At 41.4% G+C, this 14,205-nt stretch overlaps 1 protein-coding gene across 2 annotated transcripts in view; it reads left to right on the forward strand.

Moving 5' to 3' along the window:
* The window catches only part of LOC124277706, a 40,477-nt gene that overhangs the window by 16,500 nt on the left and 9,772 nt on the right, over positions 1 to 14,205 (forward strand). For both annotated transcript variants that reach the window (XM_046713435.1, XM_046713434.1), the window contains 7 exons: positions 400 to 477; positions 3,315 to 3,423; positions 9,314 to 9,383; positions 9,799 to 9,872; positions 10,402 to 10,475; positions 10,884 to 10,930; positions 11,255 to 14,185. In XM_046713435.1, the coding sequence (XP_046569391.1) occupies positions 400 to 477; positions 3,315 to 3,423; positions 9,314 to 9,383; positions 9,799 to 9,872; positions 10,402 to 10,475; positions 10,884 to 10,930; positions 11,255 to 14,185 (3,383 nt within the window). The remainder of the gene's footprint in view (positions 1 to 399; positions 478 to 3,314; positions 3,424 to 9,313; positions 9,384 to 9,798; positions 9,873 to 10,401; positions 10,476 to 10,883; positions 10,931 to 11,254; positions 14,186 to 14,205) is intronic.

A 14,205-nucleotide genomic window follows, 5' to 3' on the forward strand; every position in this document is an offset into this window, starting at 1 on the left:
GCCATGGAATCAAATATACTTAACAGTGCAGGGTGAGTATTGTTTGTGGAGGTCCAAATATCCTGAAGTATTGTAAGAAGCCATGGAATCAAAAATACTTAACAGTGCAGGTTGAGTATTGTTTGTGGAGGTCCAAATATCCTGAAGTATTGTAAGAAGCCATGGAATCAAATATACCTTTACAGTGCAGGGTGAGTATTGTTTGTGGAGGTCCAAATATCCTGAAGTATTGTAAGAAGCCATGGAATCAAATATACTTAACAGTGCAGGTTGAGTATTGCTTGTGGAGGTCCAAATATCCTGAAGTATTGTTAGTGGAGGTCCAAATATCCTGAAGTATTGTAAGAAGCACTGCCTCATTGTGACTTCTATGTCAGTGATGTGTCCATTGCATTCCAGACATCTTAGATGGGGACATCAAGTCCCTCCTGGACGTGCTGTGGCTCATCATCCTCAACTACAGTCTGCACAAGATAGGTAGGTGTTCCTGCCAGTATGACTACCTCTCATACTGTCATACACACATGTAGGGCTGTAGCGATGCATCAAACTATCCATGGATTACAATTGTTGAGTCTCCGATAACAATTAATTGATGGTAGAAAACGAAAGAAATATCGATGCGCCAATAGTGTGTGTGACTATCGCTAGTTTAGAAACTGACTTTATTTTTATTAAATGTTTATGTTTTGTATTTTTTGTGTGGGTGCAGACTTGCAGCTTCATTGAGTTTATGTTATAACTGTTTACCTTGATCCGGGTTTCAAGTTTCTTGTTAGTTATTAAAAGAGACTGAAACTACTTCAACTTGTTTTCATTTCATATAAACTAAAAATTCATTTGGGAATTGACTTGAAATGAGATAATTCAAGGAGAGAAAAAACTATTGCAATAGTTGGGGCAATACACTATCGCTATCACAATAGTATGTTGAAATAGACTATCGCTATCACAATAGTATGTAAATAGACTTCACTATCACAATAAAAATAGACTATCACATCACAATAGTATGTTGAAATCTATCATCACAATAGTATGTTGAAATAGACTATCACTATCACAATAGTATGTTGAAATAGACTATCGCTATCACAATAGTATGTTGAAATAGACTATCGCTATCACAATAGTATGTTGAAATAGACTATCACTATCACAATAGTATGTTGAAATAGACTATCACTATCACAATAGTATGTTGAAATAGACTATCACTATCACAATAGTATGTTGAAATAGACTATCATCACAATCACAATAGACTATCGACTATCACTATCACAATAGTATGTTGCTAAATAGACTATCGCTATCCCTATCACAATAGTATGTTGAAATAGACTATCACTATCACAATAGTATGTTGAAATAGACTATCACTATCACAATAGTATGTTGAAATAGACTATCACTATCACAATAGTATGTTGAAATAGACTATCACTATCACAATAGTATGTTGAAATAGACTATCACTATCACAATAGTATGTTGAAATAGACTATCATCTATCATGTTGAAATAGACTATCATAGTATGTTGAAATAGACTATCACTATCACAATAGTATGTTGAAATAGACTAGACTATCACAATAGTATGTTGAAATAGACACTATCACAATAGTATGTTGAAATAGACTATCACTATCACAATAGTATGTTGAAATAGACTATCACTATCACAATAGTATGTTGAAATAGACTATCACTATCACAATAGTATGTTGAAATAGACTATCCCTATCACAATAGTATGTTGAAATAGACTATCACTATCACAATAGTATGTTGAAATAGACTATCACTATCACAATAGTATGTTGAAATAGACTATCACTATCTATATGTTGTTGAAATAGACTATCATCACAATAGTATGTTGATGTTGAAATAGACTATCACTATCACAATAGTATGTTGAAATAGACTATCACTATCACAATAGTATGTTGAAATAGACTATCACTATCACAATAGTATGTTGAAATAGACTATCACTATCACAATAGTATGTTGAAATAGACTATCACTATCACAATAGAAATATGTTGAAATAGACTATCATCCCATCTAATCAGTATGTTGAAATAGACTGCATGTCACAAAATAGACTATCACTATCACAATAGTATGTTGAAATAGACTATCTCCTCAACAGTATGTTGAAATAGACTATCACATATCAAATAGTTGTTGAAATAGACTGTCATACACATCATATACCACACTGTCAGACCACTCTCCCAACATGCATACCAAACACTGTCATACCGCTCTCCCAACATGCATACCAAACACTGTCATACCGCTCTCCCAACATGCATACCAAACACTGTCATACCACTCTCCCAACATGCATACCAAACACTGTCATCCACCCTCAAGCGCATATACCAAACACTGTCATACCATCCTCCCTCTTACCAAACACGTCATGCATACCAAACACTGTCATACCATCCTCCCAACATGCATACCAACCACTGTCATACCACCCTCCCAACGTGCATACCAAACACTGTCATACCACTCTCCCAACATGCATACCAAACACTGTCATACCACCCTCGCAAGATGCATACCAAACACTGTCATACCACGCTCCCAACATGCATACCAAACACTGTCATTCCACCCTCCAAATGTGCATACCAAACACTGTCATACCGCTCTCCCAACATGCATACCAAACACTGTCATACCACCCTCCCAACATGCATACCAAACACTCTCATACCACCCTCCCAACGTGCATACCAAACACTGTCATACCATCCTCCCAAGATGCATACCAAACACTGTCATACCATCCTCCCAACATGCATACCAACCACTGTCATACCACCCTCCCAATGTGCATACCAAACACTATCATACCACCCTCCCAACATGCATACCAAACTGTCATACCACGCTCCCAACATGCATACCAAACACTGTCATACCACCCTCCCAACATGCATACCAAACACTGTCATACTACCCTCCCAACGTGCATACCAAACATTGTTATACCGCTCTCCCTACGTGCATACCAAACACTGTCATACCACCCTCCCAACGTGCATACCAAACACTGTCATACTGCTCTCCCAACATGCATACCAAACACTGTCATACCACTCTCCCAACATGCATATCAAACACTGTCATACCACCCTCCCAACATGCATACCAAACACTGTCATACCACCCTCCCAACATGCATACCAAACACTGTCATACCCACACCATATAATGAAGGGCCACCATGTGATATTGTAGTATTATCGTGTGGATGCTGTTTCTACCCTCTCCCTTGTGTCACAGATCAGAATGCCTATCAGCGCAGTGTGGGGATTGGCAAGAAGCACCTCATGGAGTGGTGTGAGATGGAGCTGGCAACACAGTTTGATTCAAGGAACACATTTGCCTTCAAGTACGACTTACTTAGTTCACTCTAATTCCTGCAAACATAACCCTCTATTAAATCATTGCCTTAAATATTGTATTTTGGCTGTAATCTTACAACAGAAGTCTTCTTCACTGTCAACTGTACTTAATCATTTGTACATGTAACAGTATCTTGTAGCCCAAGCCTGTTTTGTGACCACAAGGTAGCAGACATCACTTCTTTACATTGTGTGCTAGCAACAACATCGGACATTGTTTTGAAGTTTCAGGCACATTATAGGAAGTTTGGCCTACTGCTGTTAATCTTTATATTTAGTTAACACTGACGAGTTGCTGAACTGCTGACAAGTTCTAGTAGCCAAGTAGAAGCAGGCATCTAAGAAAATTGTGCAAGCCTTTCTGCTGTAAAATGCAGATATATATATACCACATGGTTTATAGACCAGAATCATGCCCAGAATACATGCTGGTGCTATCTAAGAGTGTTTTGGAAACACAGCAAGCTGTTTGGTCTGGGTTTGTGTTTCTACTGGAGAGTCTCCAGTACTGGGGTATATGGTAATCAGGGTTTGTGTTTCTACTGGACTGTCACTACATGGTAGTCAGGGTTTGTGTTTCTACTGGACTGTCACTACATGGTAATCAGGGTTTGTGTTTCTACTGGACTGTCACTACATGGTAATCAGGGTTTGTGTTTCTACTGGACTGTCACTACATGGTAATCAGGGTTTGTGTTTCTACTGGACCGTCACTACATGGTAATCAGGGTTTGTGTTTCTACTGGACTGTCACTACATGGTAATCAGGGTTTGTGTTTCTACTGGGTAACTTGTGGTTTGTGTTTCTGTCACTACATGGTAATCAGGGTTTGTGACTGTACTGTCACTACATTTCAGTGTGTTTCTACTGGACTGTCACTACATGGTAATCAGGGTTTGTGTTTCTACTGGACTGTCACTACATGGTACTACATGGTAAATCAGGGTTTGTGTTTCTACTGGACCGTCACTACATGGTAATCAGGGTTTGTGTTTCTACTGGACTGTCACTACATGGTAATCAGGGTTTGTGTTTCTACTGGACCGTCACTACATGGTAATCAGGGTTTGTGTTTCTACTGTCACTGTCACTACATGGTAATCAGGGTTTGTGTTTCTACTGGACTGTCACTACATGGTAATCAGGGTTTGTGTTTCTACTGGACTGTCACTACATGGTAATCAGGGTTTGTGTTTCTACTGGACCGTCACTACATGGTAATCAGGGTTTGTGTTTCTACTGGACTGTCACTACATGGTAATCAGGGTTTGTGTTTCTACTGGACTGTCACTACATGGTAATCAGGGTTTGTGTTTCTACTGGACTGTCACTACAATCAGGGTTTGTGTTTCTACTGGTACATCAATCAGGGTTTGTGTTTCTACTGGTACAGGGTTTGTCACTACATGGTAATCAGGGTTTGTGTTTCTACTGGACTGTCACTACATGGTAATCAGGGTTTGTGTTTCTACTGGACTGTCACTACATGGTAATCAGGGTTTGTGTTTCTACTGGACTGTCACTACATGGTAATCAGGGTTTGTGTTTCTACTGGACTGTCACTACATGGTAATCAGGGTTTGTGTTTCTACTGGACTGTCACTACATGGTAATCAGGGTTTGTGTTTCTACTGGACCGTCACTACATGGTAATCAGGGTTTGTGTTTCTACTGGACTGTCACTACATGGTAATCAGGGTTTGTGTTTCTACTGGACCGTCACTACATGGTAATCAGGGTTTGTGTTTCTACTGGACCGTCACTACATGGTAATCAGGGTTTGTGTTTCTACTGGACTGTCACTACATGGTAATCAGGGTTTGTGTTTCTACTGTACTGTCACTACATGGTAATCAGGGTTTGTGTTTCTACTGGACTGTCACTACATGGTAATCAGGGTTTGTGTTTCTACTGGACTGTCACTACATGGTAATCAGGGTTTGTGTTTCTACTGGACTGTCACTACATGGTAATCAGGGTTTGTGTTTCTACTGGACTGTCACTACATGGTAATCAGGGTTTGTGTTTCTACTGGACCGTCACTACATGGTAATCAGGGTTTGTGTTTCTACTGGACCGTCACTACATGGTAATCAGGGTTTGTGTTTCTACTGGACTGTCACTACATGGTAATCAGGGTTTGTGTTTCTACTGGACTGTCACTACATGGTAATCAGGGTTTGTGTTTCTACTGGACTGTCACTACATGGTAATCAGGGTTTGTGTTTCTACTGGACTGTCACTACATGGTAATCAGGGTTTGTGTTTCTACTGGACTGTCACTACATGGTAATCAGGGTTTGTGTTTCTACTGGACCGTCACTACATGGTAATCAGGGTTTGTGTTTCTACTGGACCGTCACTACATGGTAATCAGGGTTTGTGTTTCTACTGGACTGTCACTACATGGTAATCAGGGTTTGTGTTTCTACTGGACTGTCACTACATACAGGGTTTGTGTTTCTACTGGACTGTCACTACATGGTAATCAGGGTTTGTGTTTCTACTGGACCGTCACTACATGGTAATCAGGGTTTGTGTTTCTACTGGACTGTCACTACATGGTAGTCAGGGTTTGTGTTTCTACTGGACTGTCACTACATGGTAATCAGGGTTTGTGTTTCTACTGGACTGTCACTACATGGTAATCAGGGTTTGTGTTTCTACTGTACTGTCACTACATGGTAATCAGGGTTTGTGTTTCTACTGGACTGTCACTACATGGTAATCAGGGTTTGTGTTTCTACTGGACTGTCACTACATGGTAATCAGGGTTTGTGTTTCTACTGTACTGTCACTACATGGTAATCAGGGTTTGTGTTTCTACTGGACTGTCACTACATGGTAATCAGGGTTTGTGTTTCTACTGTACTGTCACTACATGGTAATCAGGGTTTGTGTTTCTACTGGACTGTCACTACATGGTAATCAGGGTTTGTGTTTCTACTGGACTGTCACTACATGGTAATCAGGGTTTGTGTTTCTACTGGACTGTCACTACATGGTAATCAGGGTTTGTGTTTCTACTGGACTGTCACTACACTGTAATCAGGGTTTGTGTTTCTACTGGACTGTCACTACATGGTAATCAGGGTTTGTGTTTCTACTGGACTGTCACTACATGGTAATCAGGGTTTGTGTTTCTACTGGACTGTCACTACATGGTAGTAATCAGGGTTTCTACTGGACCGTCACTGGTAATCAGGGTTTGTGTTTCTACTGTTTCTACTGGACTGTCACTACATGGTAATCAGGGTTTGTGTTTCTACTGGACTGTCACTACATGGTAATCAGGGTTTGTGTTTCTACTGGACTGTCACTACATGGTAATCAGGGTTTGTGTTTCTACTGGACTGTCACTACATGGTAATCAGGGTTTGTGTTTCTACTGGACTGTCACTACATGGTAATCAGGGTTTGTGTTTCTACTGGACTGTCACTACATGGTAATCAGGGTTTGTGTTTCTACTGGACTGTCACTACATGGTAATCAGGGTTTGTGTTTCTACTGGACTGTCACTACATACATGGTAATCAGGGTTTGTGTTTCTACTGGACTGTCACTACATGGTAATCAGGGTTTGTGTTTCTACTGGACTGTCACTACATGGTAATCAGGGTTTGTGTTTCTACTGGACTGTCACTACATGGTAATCAGGGTTTGTGTTTCTACTGGACCGTCACTACATTTGTGTTTCTACTGGACTGTAATCAGGGTTTGTGTTTCTACTGGACTGTCACTACATGGTAATCAGGGTTTGTGTTTCTACTGGACCGTCACTACATGGTAATCAGGGTTTGTGTTTCTACTGGACCGTCACTACATGGTAATCAGGGTTTGTGTTTCTACTGGACCCGTCACTACATGGTAATCTACACTACATGGTAATCAGGGTTTGTGTTTCTACTGGACTGTCACTACATGGTAATCAGGGTTTGTGTTTCTACTGGACTGTCACTACATGGTAATCAGGGTTTGTGTTTCTACTGGACCCTCACTACATGGTAATCAGGGTTTGTGTTTCTACTGGACTGTCACTACATGGTAATCAGGGTTTGTGTTTCTACTGGACTGTCACTACATGGTAATCAGGGTTTGTGTTTCTACTGGACCGTCACTACATGGTAATCAGGGTTTGTGTTTCTACTGGACCCTCACTACATGGTAATCAGGGTTTGTGTTTCTACTGGACTGTCACTACATGGTAATCAGGGTTTGTGTTTCTACTGGACCGTCACTACATGGTAATCAGGGTTTGTGTTTCTACTGGACCGTCACTACATGGTAATCAGGGTTTGTGTTTCTACTGTGTCACTACATGTCACTACATGGTAATCAGGGTTTGTGTTTCTACTGGACTGTCACTACATGGTACTCAGGGTTTGTGTTTCTACTGTACTGTCACTACATGGTAATCAGGGTTTGTGTTTCGACTGGACTGCCACTACATGGTAATCAGGGTTTGTGTTTCTACTGTACTGTCACTACATGGTAGTCAGGGTTTGTGTTTCTACTGGACCGTCATTACATGGTAATCAGGGTTTGTGTTTCTATTGTACTGTCACTACATGGTAATCAGGGTTTGTGTTTCTACTGGACCGTCATTACATGGTAATCAGGGTTTGTGTTTCTACTTGACCGTCACTACATGGTAATCAGGGTTTGTGTTTCTACTGGACTGTCACTACATGGTAGTCAGGGTTTGTGTTTCTACTGTACTGTCACTACATGGTAATCAGGGTTTGTGTTTCTACTGGACTGTCACTACATGGTAGTCAGGGTTTGTGTTTCTACTGGACTGTCACTACATGGTAGTCAGGGTTTGTGTTTCTACTGTACTGTCACTACATGGTAATCAGGGTTTGTGTTTCTACTGGACTGTCACTACATGGTAATCAGGGTTTGTGTTTCTACTGGACTGCCACTACATGGTAATCAGGGTTTGTGTTTCTACTGTACTGTCACTACATGGTAATCAGGGTTTGTGTTTCTACTGGACTGTCACTACATGATAATCAAGGTTTGTGTTTCTACTGTACTGTCACTACATGGTTGTCAGGGTTTGTGTTTCTACTGGACTGTCACTACATGATAATCAGGGTTTGTGTTTCTACTGTACTGTCACTACATGGTTGTCAGGGTTTGTGTTTCTACTGGACTGTCACTACATGGTAATCAGGGTTTGTGTTTCTACTGTACTGTCACTACATGGTAATCAGGGTTTGTGTTTCTACTGGACTGTCACTACATGGTAATCAGGGTTTGTGTTTCTACTGGACTGTCACTACATGATAATCAAGGTTTGTGTTTCTACTGTACTGTCACTACATGGTAATCAGGGTTTGTGTTTCTACTGAGCTGTCACTACATGGTAATCAGGGTTTGTGTTTCTACTGGACTGTCACTACATGGTAATCAGGGTTTGTGTTTCTACTGGACTGTCACTACATGGTAATCAGGGTTTGTGTTTCTACTGGACCGTCACTACATGGTAATCAGGGTTTGTGTTTCTACTGGACCGTCATTACATGGTAATCAGGGTTTGTGTTTCTACTTGACCGTCACTACATGGTAATCAGGGTTTGTGTTTCTACTGTACTGTCACTACATGGTAATCAGGGTTTGTGTTTCTACTGTACTGTCACTACATGGTAATCAGGGTTTGTGTTTCTACTGGACTGTCACTACATGGTAATCAGGGTTTGTGTTTCTACTGGACCGTCACTACATGGTAATCAGGGTTTGTGTTTCTACTGGACTGTCACTACATGGTAATCAGAGTTTGTGTTTCTACTGTACTGTCACTACATGGTAGTCAGGGTTTGTGTTTCTACTGGACTGTTACTGCAGATAGAATGACTGTCTTCTGTTTCAGTTTGTGTCAAGGCAACTGGTTCTCCAAACTGTTGCAGAAGTTCATCGGAGATGACATTACAGATGACCAGGTAGACATGCCAAAATGTAGTGAAACTGCTGGACAGAATATGTCCCACCACATGCATGTATAAGGACTGACTAAAGGGAGCACTGGGTGGTCACAGTGAACGGTCACCTTGCTGATCATGATGTCAAGCACCACCTAGCATTTGTTGTTTACAGGCCAGTGTCCTAACGCAGTCAAATATGTTTCTGGAGCCTTAAACATGGTTGCATTAGATAAAATACTATGCATTAGGGACCATATTTCTAAAGAGAAAACTTAAACCCTTGTCTCAAATTAGAAATTCTTTTCTCTGTTTACACATGCTTTAGTCCTTTAAAATGTCAGTGATGTCTTTCTCAGGCAAGATTAGGTGCTCTACAGAGTATTAGGTCTTTTACTAGTACTTTCGATTATTAGGTCAACTTGTGACATTTCAGGACCGAGTTGCTGCCTTGACGAAGCTCCTTGACACTGTGGAATACAAGTATTATATCAGCAGAGATATCATCAGGTATCCTTGTTCACCCCTACCATGTTAGCATACACTGAGCTACTCACTAATGAGGCTCAACTGATGGGTGTAAATGTGTCCCAAGACTGGAAGACACTGGGAACATTAGTCATTTGTGTGTAATATTGGTCCCCAGTTACTTTCCTCTGGACTCAGCCCACAGAATACTAAAATTTGTACTTAATGTGGAAAGTGTAATCCCAAATATAACATGTGTTAAGTTTGACCACTTTCCTTGTGTATCAATAGCTATCAGCCGTGGGAGTGTTCTGATTTACACTGATTTCTTCTAGGGCTGCACAAGATACGTCATCTAGACTGCCAACTGTCACACTTCTCGGTGGCTAAGTCAGTCAGAATTCTGACTTCGTGACTCACTCTGCGAGACTGGGTTCGAGACCTGCACAAGTTGTACTAGAATGTGTGCTTTTCTCAGGATGTGTAATCACAAATATAACATTTGCTACATTTAGCGCTTTCCGGGAGGCATTGTGTATTCATCTTTTTTGGTATGTTGCTGATGTTTTAGCGCTGCAGACATCATAGATGGGACAGTGGATGAACACACACTGATGATCTATGTTGCCCTGCTCCGGAGGAGGGGTGAGTACTGATGCTCACACCCACTGACCGGATGGCACCTCGGACTTGAACATTAATTCAGCAACAATTTCACATTCTGCATGTTTCCTCAAGAAGTACTTACATAGATGTTATACACTTACTGCATGTTCAACAGAATATACATGGACAAATGTATGCCTGTTGTGCTTGATACTTTACTTGGTGTTTACACATCTTCAGTCAGAAAAGTACATCTTAAAATATATGAAATATTGTCACGGCTGAAAGTGTCGAAGATACTGTGGAGCTATGGTTATCTATTGTTCATTTATATAGATGACCATGGGAGTTTCTTCTCAGTATTTCCTCACCTGGCTGTAGAATATAATCATAAAGCAAACTGTGGTTTTAGGTAAATATTTTATGTGTATCTGTTTTGTTTTCAGGTTGGGGGAGACAACAAAACCTTGAATGCATTTTCCAAATTTACGAAGGTGAGTGTATACCTCCTGAATTATCATATAGATAACAATTGTATACAAGTTCTTTCCGGAAGAATTGTATTACATTTGCACTGTGATCACTTACCAATTATGTCTACTAACTTCAGTACATGACACACTTTCATAACTCAATACATACAGTTTAGTTGGTTCGTCAGTTAAAGTTGATGCCTACAAAGTTTCAGAAACATGTTTGGATGGGTGTCCAAGTACATTGTTTTACCCACTGATGGTATATCTGACTATAAGATTAGTCCCAGATCGGTAGTTTTTTCTTTTCTTTTTGGTTATTGATGTTGTTGTGGGTTGTTGCAGCCCTCGGGAGGCATGAACCTGGAGGTGGTCAACGCCATGAGAAGCCAGAGCCCCACCCCCCAATACAAGGCCCACAATGAGGAGGATAGATATGTGTCATCAGACAGTGAACTCTGCAGGGCAGACCACACGAAGAAGAAGCAGTCAAATTACATCTTTAAACCGATGTCAGTTTCCTTATACAAGTCCAACAGTATTGGAAAAGGTCTGTCTGCTTTCTCTTCCAGGAAGCATGGATCTGCAGAAGAGCTTTCTGACTGGATGTCATCATCATCCCTTGTGTCAGTCCATAGTGAAAGAAATGGGCTTAATCAGTCTCCAAATGATGATGGTCCAATTTCCTTGAACTCGGATGGAGAGAGTATGTTGAAGGAGACAATCAGTCAGAGAGTGTATGAACACATGCCCCAGTCAGAGAATGAAGAGGACAAGGATACAGGTACTGTGACACACAGACTAGATGACTTGCAGCCAGAAGCTTCAAGATATTCCTCAGGTGGAAGCACCGTCAAAAATCTAAAATCATTTCCAGCATCCCTCGGATCTTCCTTGAATCCAAACAGTGGGAACATCACTGATAGTAGAACTGAGAAAATGTCTGGAGTTGTTAAGATCAAAAGACCCAAGGACTACTTCCTGCAGTGGGAGGAGACACTTGATAGGCTCTCTCAGGGACCCTCAAGCTCATCAGATCTCATTCAGTCTTCCAGATCCCAAAGTGACCTTGACCTAGAGAGTCTTAGTGGAAGGTCACGATCAAGTTCCAGGTCAAGATCAAGATCCCATGAATCAAGACAAAGTTTACGTGATAGTATTGTATACAAGTCTTCGTTGGATCGAGAAAGGGGAAGAACCCCAGAGAATATGTTTCGAAGCAAATCTCACAGTCAGCCAGATTCAATGACGAAATACAAGCAAGCCAGGCAAGATGGTATGGTACAGGATAGAAGGACATATACACCTGATAATCAATCATCAAAACTTACTGCCAGTACTGAGAAAAGTGCATCTACCTCTGATGTTAACTTGGCATGCATGAGTGGAACTAAAATCAGTGATCTTCAGTCTCACCCTATGTTTCCCAATCTCAAATCATTGCTGTCCAGTATAGACCCTCAGAGGTTGGATATTTTAAATAAATCAGGTGAACCTCCTGATGTTCTTACACTACTGGATAACATAAAGAAAGCTCGTCTTGCAGTTGACAACAGTATGCCGAAAGAAGGTTTCCGAAGTAGAAGGGTCCCAGACAAGAAAGACCAGACCAAGGTTAAGGATGTCTATGACCCAAGCACGGAAGGAAGAGATGAATCAGCTGTCTCTCAAAGACTTGCTGAAGAAGCTAAATATGATGACACTTCTCCATCCAGCAGACATTTACAGGATTTGTCTGTTTCAGGGTCAGAAACTGTCAGAAGGAGGTCTCCATTGCGAAGGTCACCAGGGAGACATACTGCTTCAAGCCCCCGACTAGGCTCCCCAAACATTGTCTCTCCACACAGAGTATTGGAACACAAGCCAGACTTGCATGACGATGACCATCTGTATGACTCTGATAGCAGCTATTGTCATCTGCCTCGCAGGGAAGCTTGGGAGAGATCCAAAGGAGGGAGTGAGCTGCCTGTTGATGGAAGCAGGATAGATTCTTTGGCTCAAGCCAAATTTATTGAGGTACTGTGTAAAGAGATAGAAGAACTGAAATACAAGATTGAAACAATGGAGAGCTCTGGTGAGGCAGGACAAACTAGTCCAGTTGCCAGATCCCCTTCTAGAGGGGGGAGAAGAACCCCTACTTTACAGTTAACGGGGACAAAAATTGACCCTCTGAGTCAGTTCAGTGACATACATGAACACAATGGTCAAATGGTTTTTGAGTCTTCTAGAAGCAGATCACTTAGTCCCATTTATACGAGACAAAGAAAGTCACCAGATTTACCAAGGAGGATTGCCCAGGCAGGAAGCAGGTATGAGGGAGAAGTAAGGAGGAATAGTCCCGACTACACAAGAAGCAGATCATTAAGTCCTACACTAGAAAAACAGAGAGATATAGAAAATAAACTGAGAGATCGAATATCACCCGACAGATTTAATGGGTCAAGTGACAGATACATGGAGAGGTCAGTACCTGACAGTTCACACCGAGTCAGTCCCAGTAGATACACAGGCACTATGGACTCCATGTATATGGATGAAAGCTACCAGACACGGTATAGTGCAAGACCACCTTCACCATCTCATGGTCCTTCAACAAGAGATAGATTGTCTCCTGTACGAGGATTTCAGAGAGGAGGCATGGCCCTTCATGAACCAGGGGATAGTCCTCGAGCTGGGAGCCATCAACCTGTTGACCCTGATGATCAGACAAGGTCCATTAGTCTTGGCTACAGCAGTCCTGTGAGAAGTGTCACTCAGGAGATCTGGGGTAACAAGCTGAGCATTGTGAAGGGCTTGGAACCTGAGAGACAAGACAGATGGAAGAATCTCATTGCTATGAGGGAGCTTTCAGATGAAGATGTCATTGAGTTAAAACAGGCGCTTGCTAGCTGTATTGTGGAAAATGACATCTTGCAGGCCAAGTTAAGGAATGCAAAAGCTGATGTGTCAGAAAAGCTTTTCAAGACAAATGATGTTCTTGATGATTGCCGGAGACATCTGTCTAAGTCACAAGCAGAGAATATGGAACTTCGTAGCAGCCTTGAGCATGCACGGCACAAGTCTGAGGAGCTGCAGGCCAGAGTGAAAGGCATGGAAGACAGCGTGTTCAAGGCTCATGCTGAGTCAGATCAGATGAGAATGGAACTACAAGAGACAGGTGCAGCGCTCAACAAAGCCCTTGGTGAACTGAGACCTCTAGAGGACCTTAAACAGGTCAATCAAAGTCTGAGGATGAATCTATCTCAAGTGGAGAGTCAAAATGATTCTTTCAGACGGGTGAGTATTTCTCATTTGAC

The sequence above is a fragment of the Haliotis rubra genome, unplaced genomic scaffold (assembly GCF_003918875.1).
Source record: "Haliotis rubra isolate DU_JTF1 unplaced genomic scaffold, ASM391887v1 Scf226, whole genome shotgun sequence".
NCBI lineage: Eukaryota > Metazoa > Mollusca > Gastropoda > Lepetellida > Haliotidae > Haliotis > Haliotis rubra.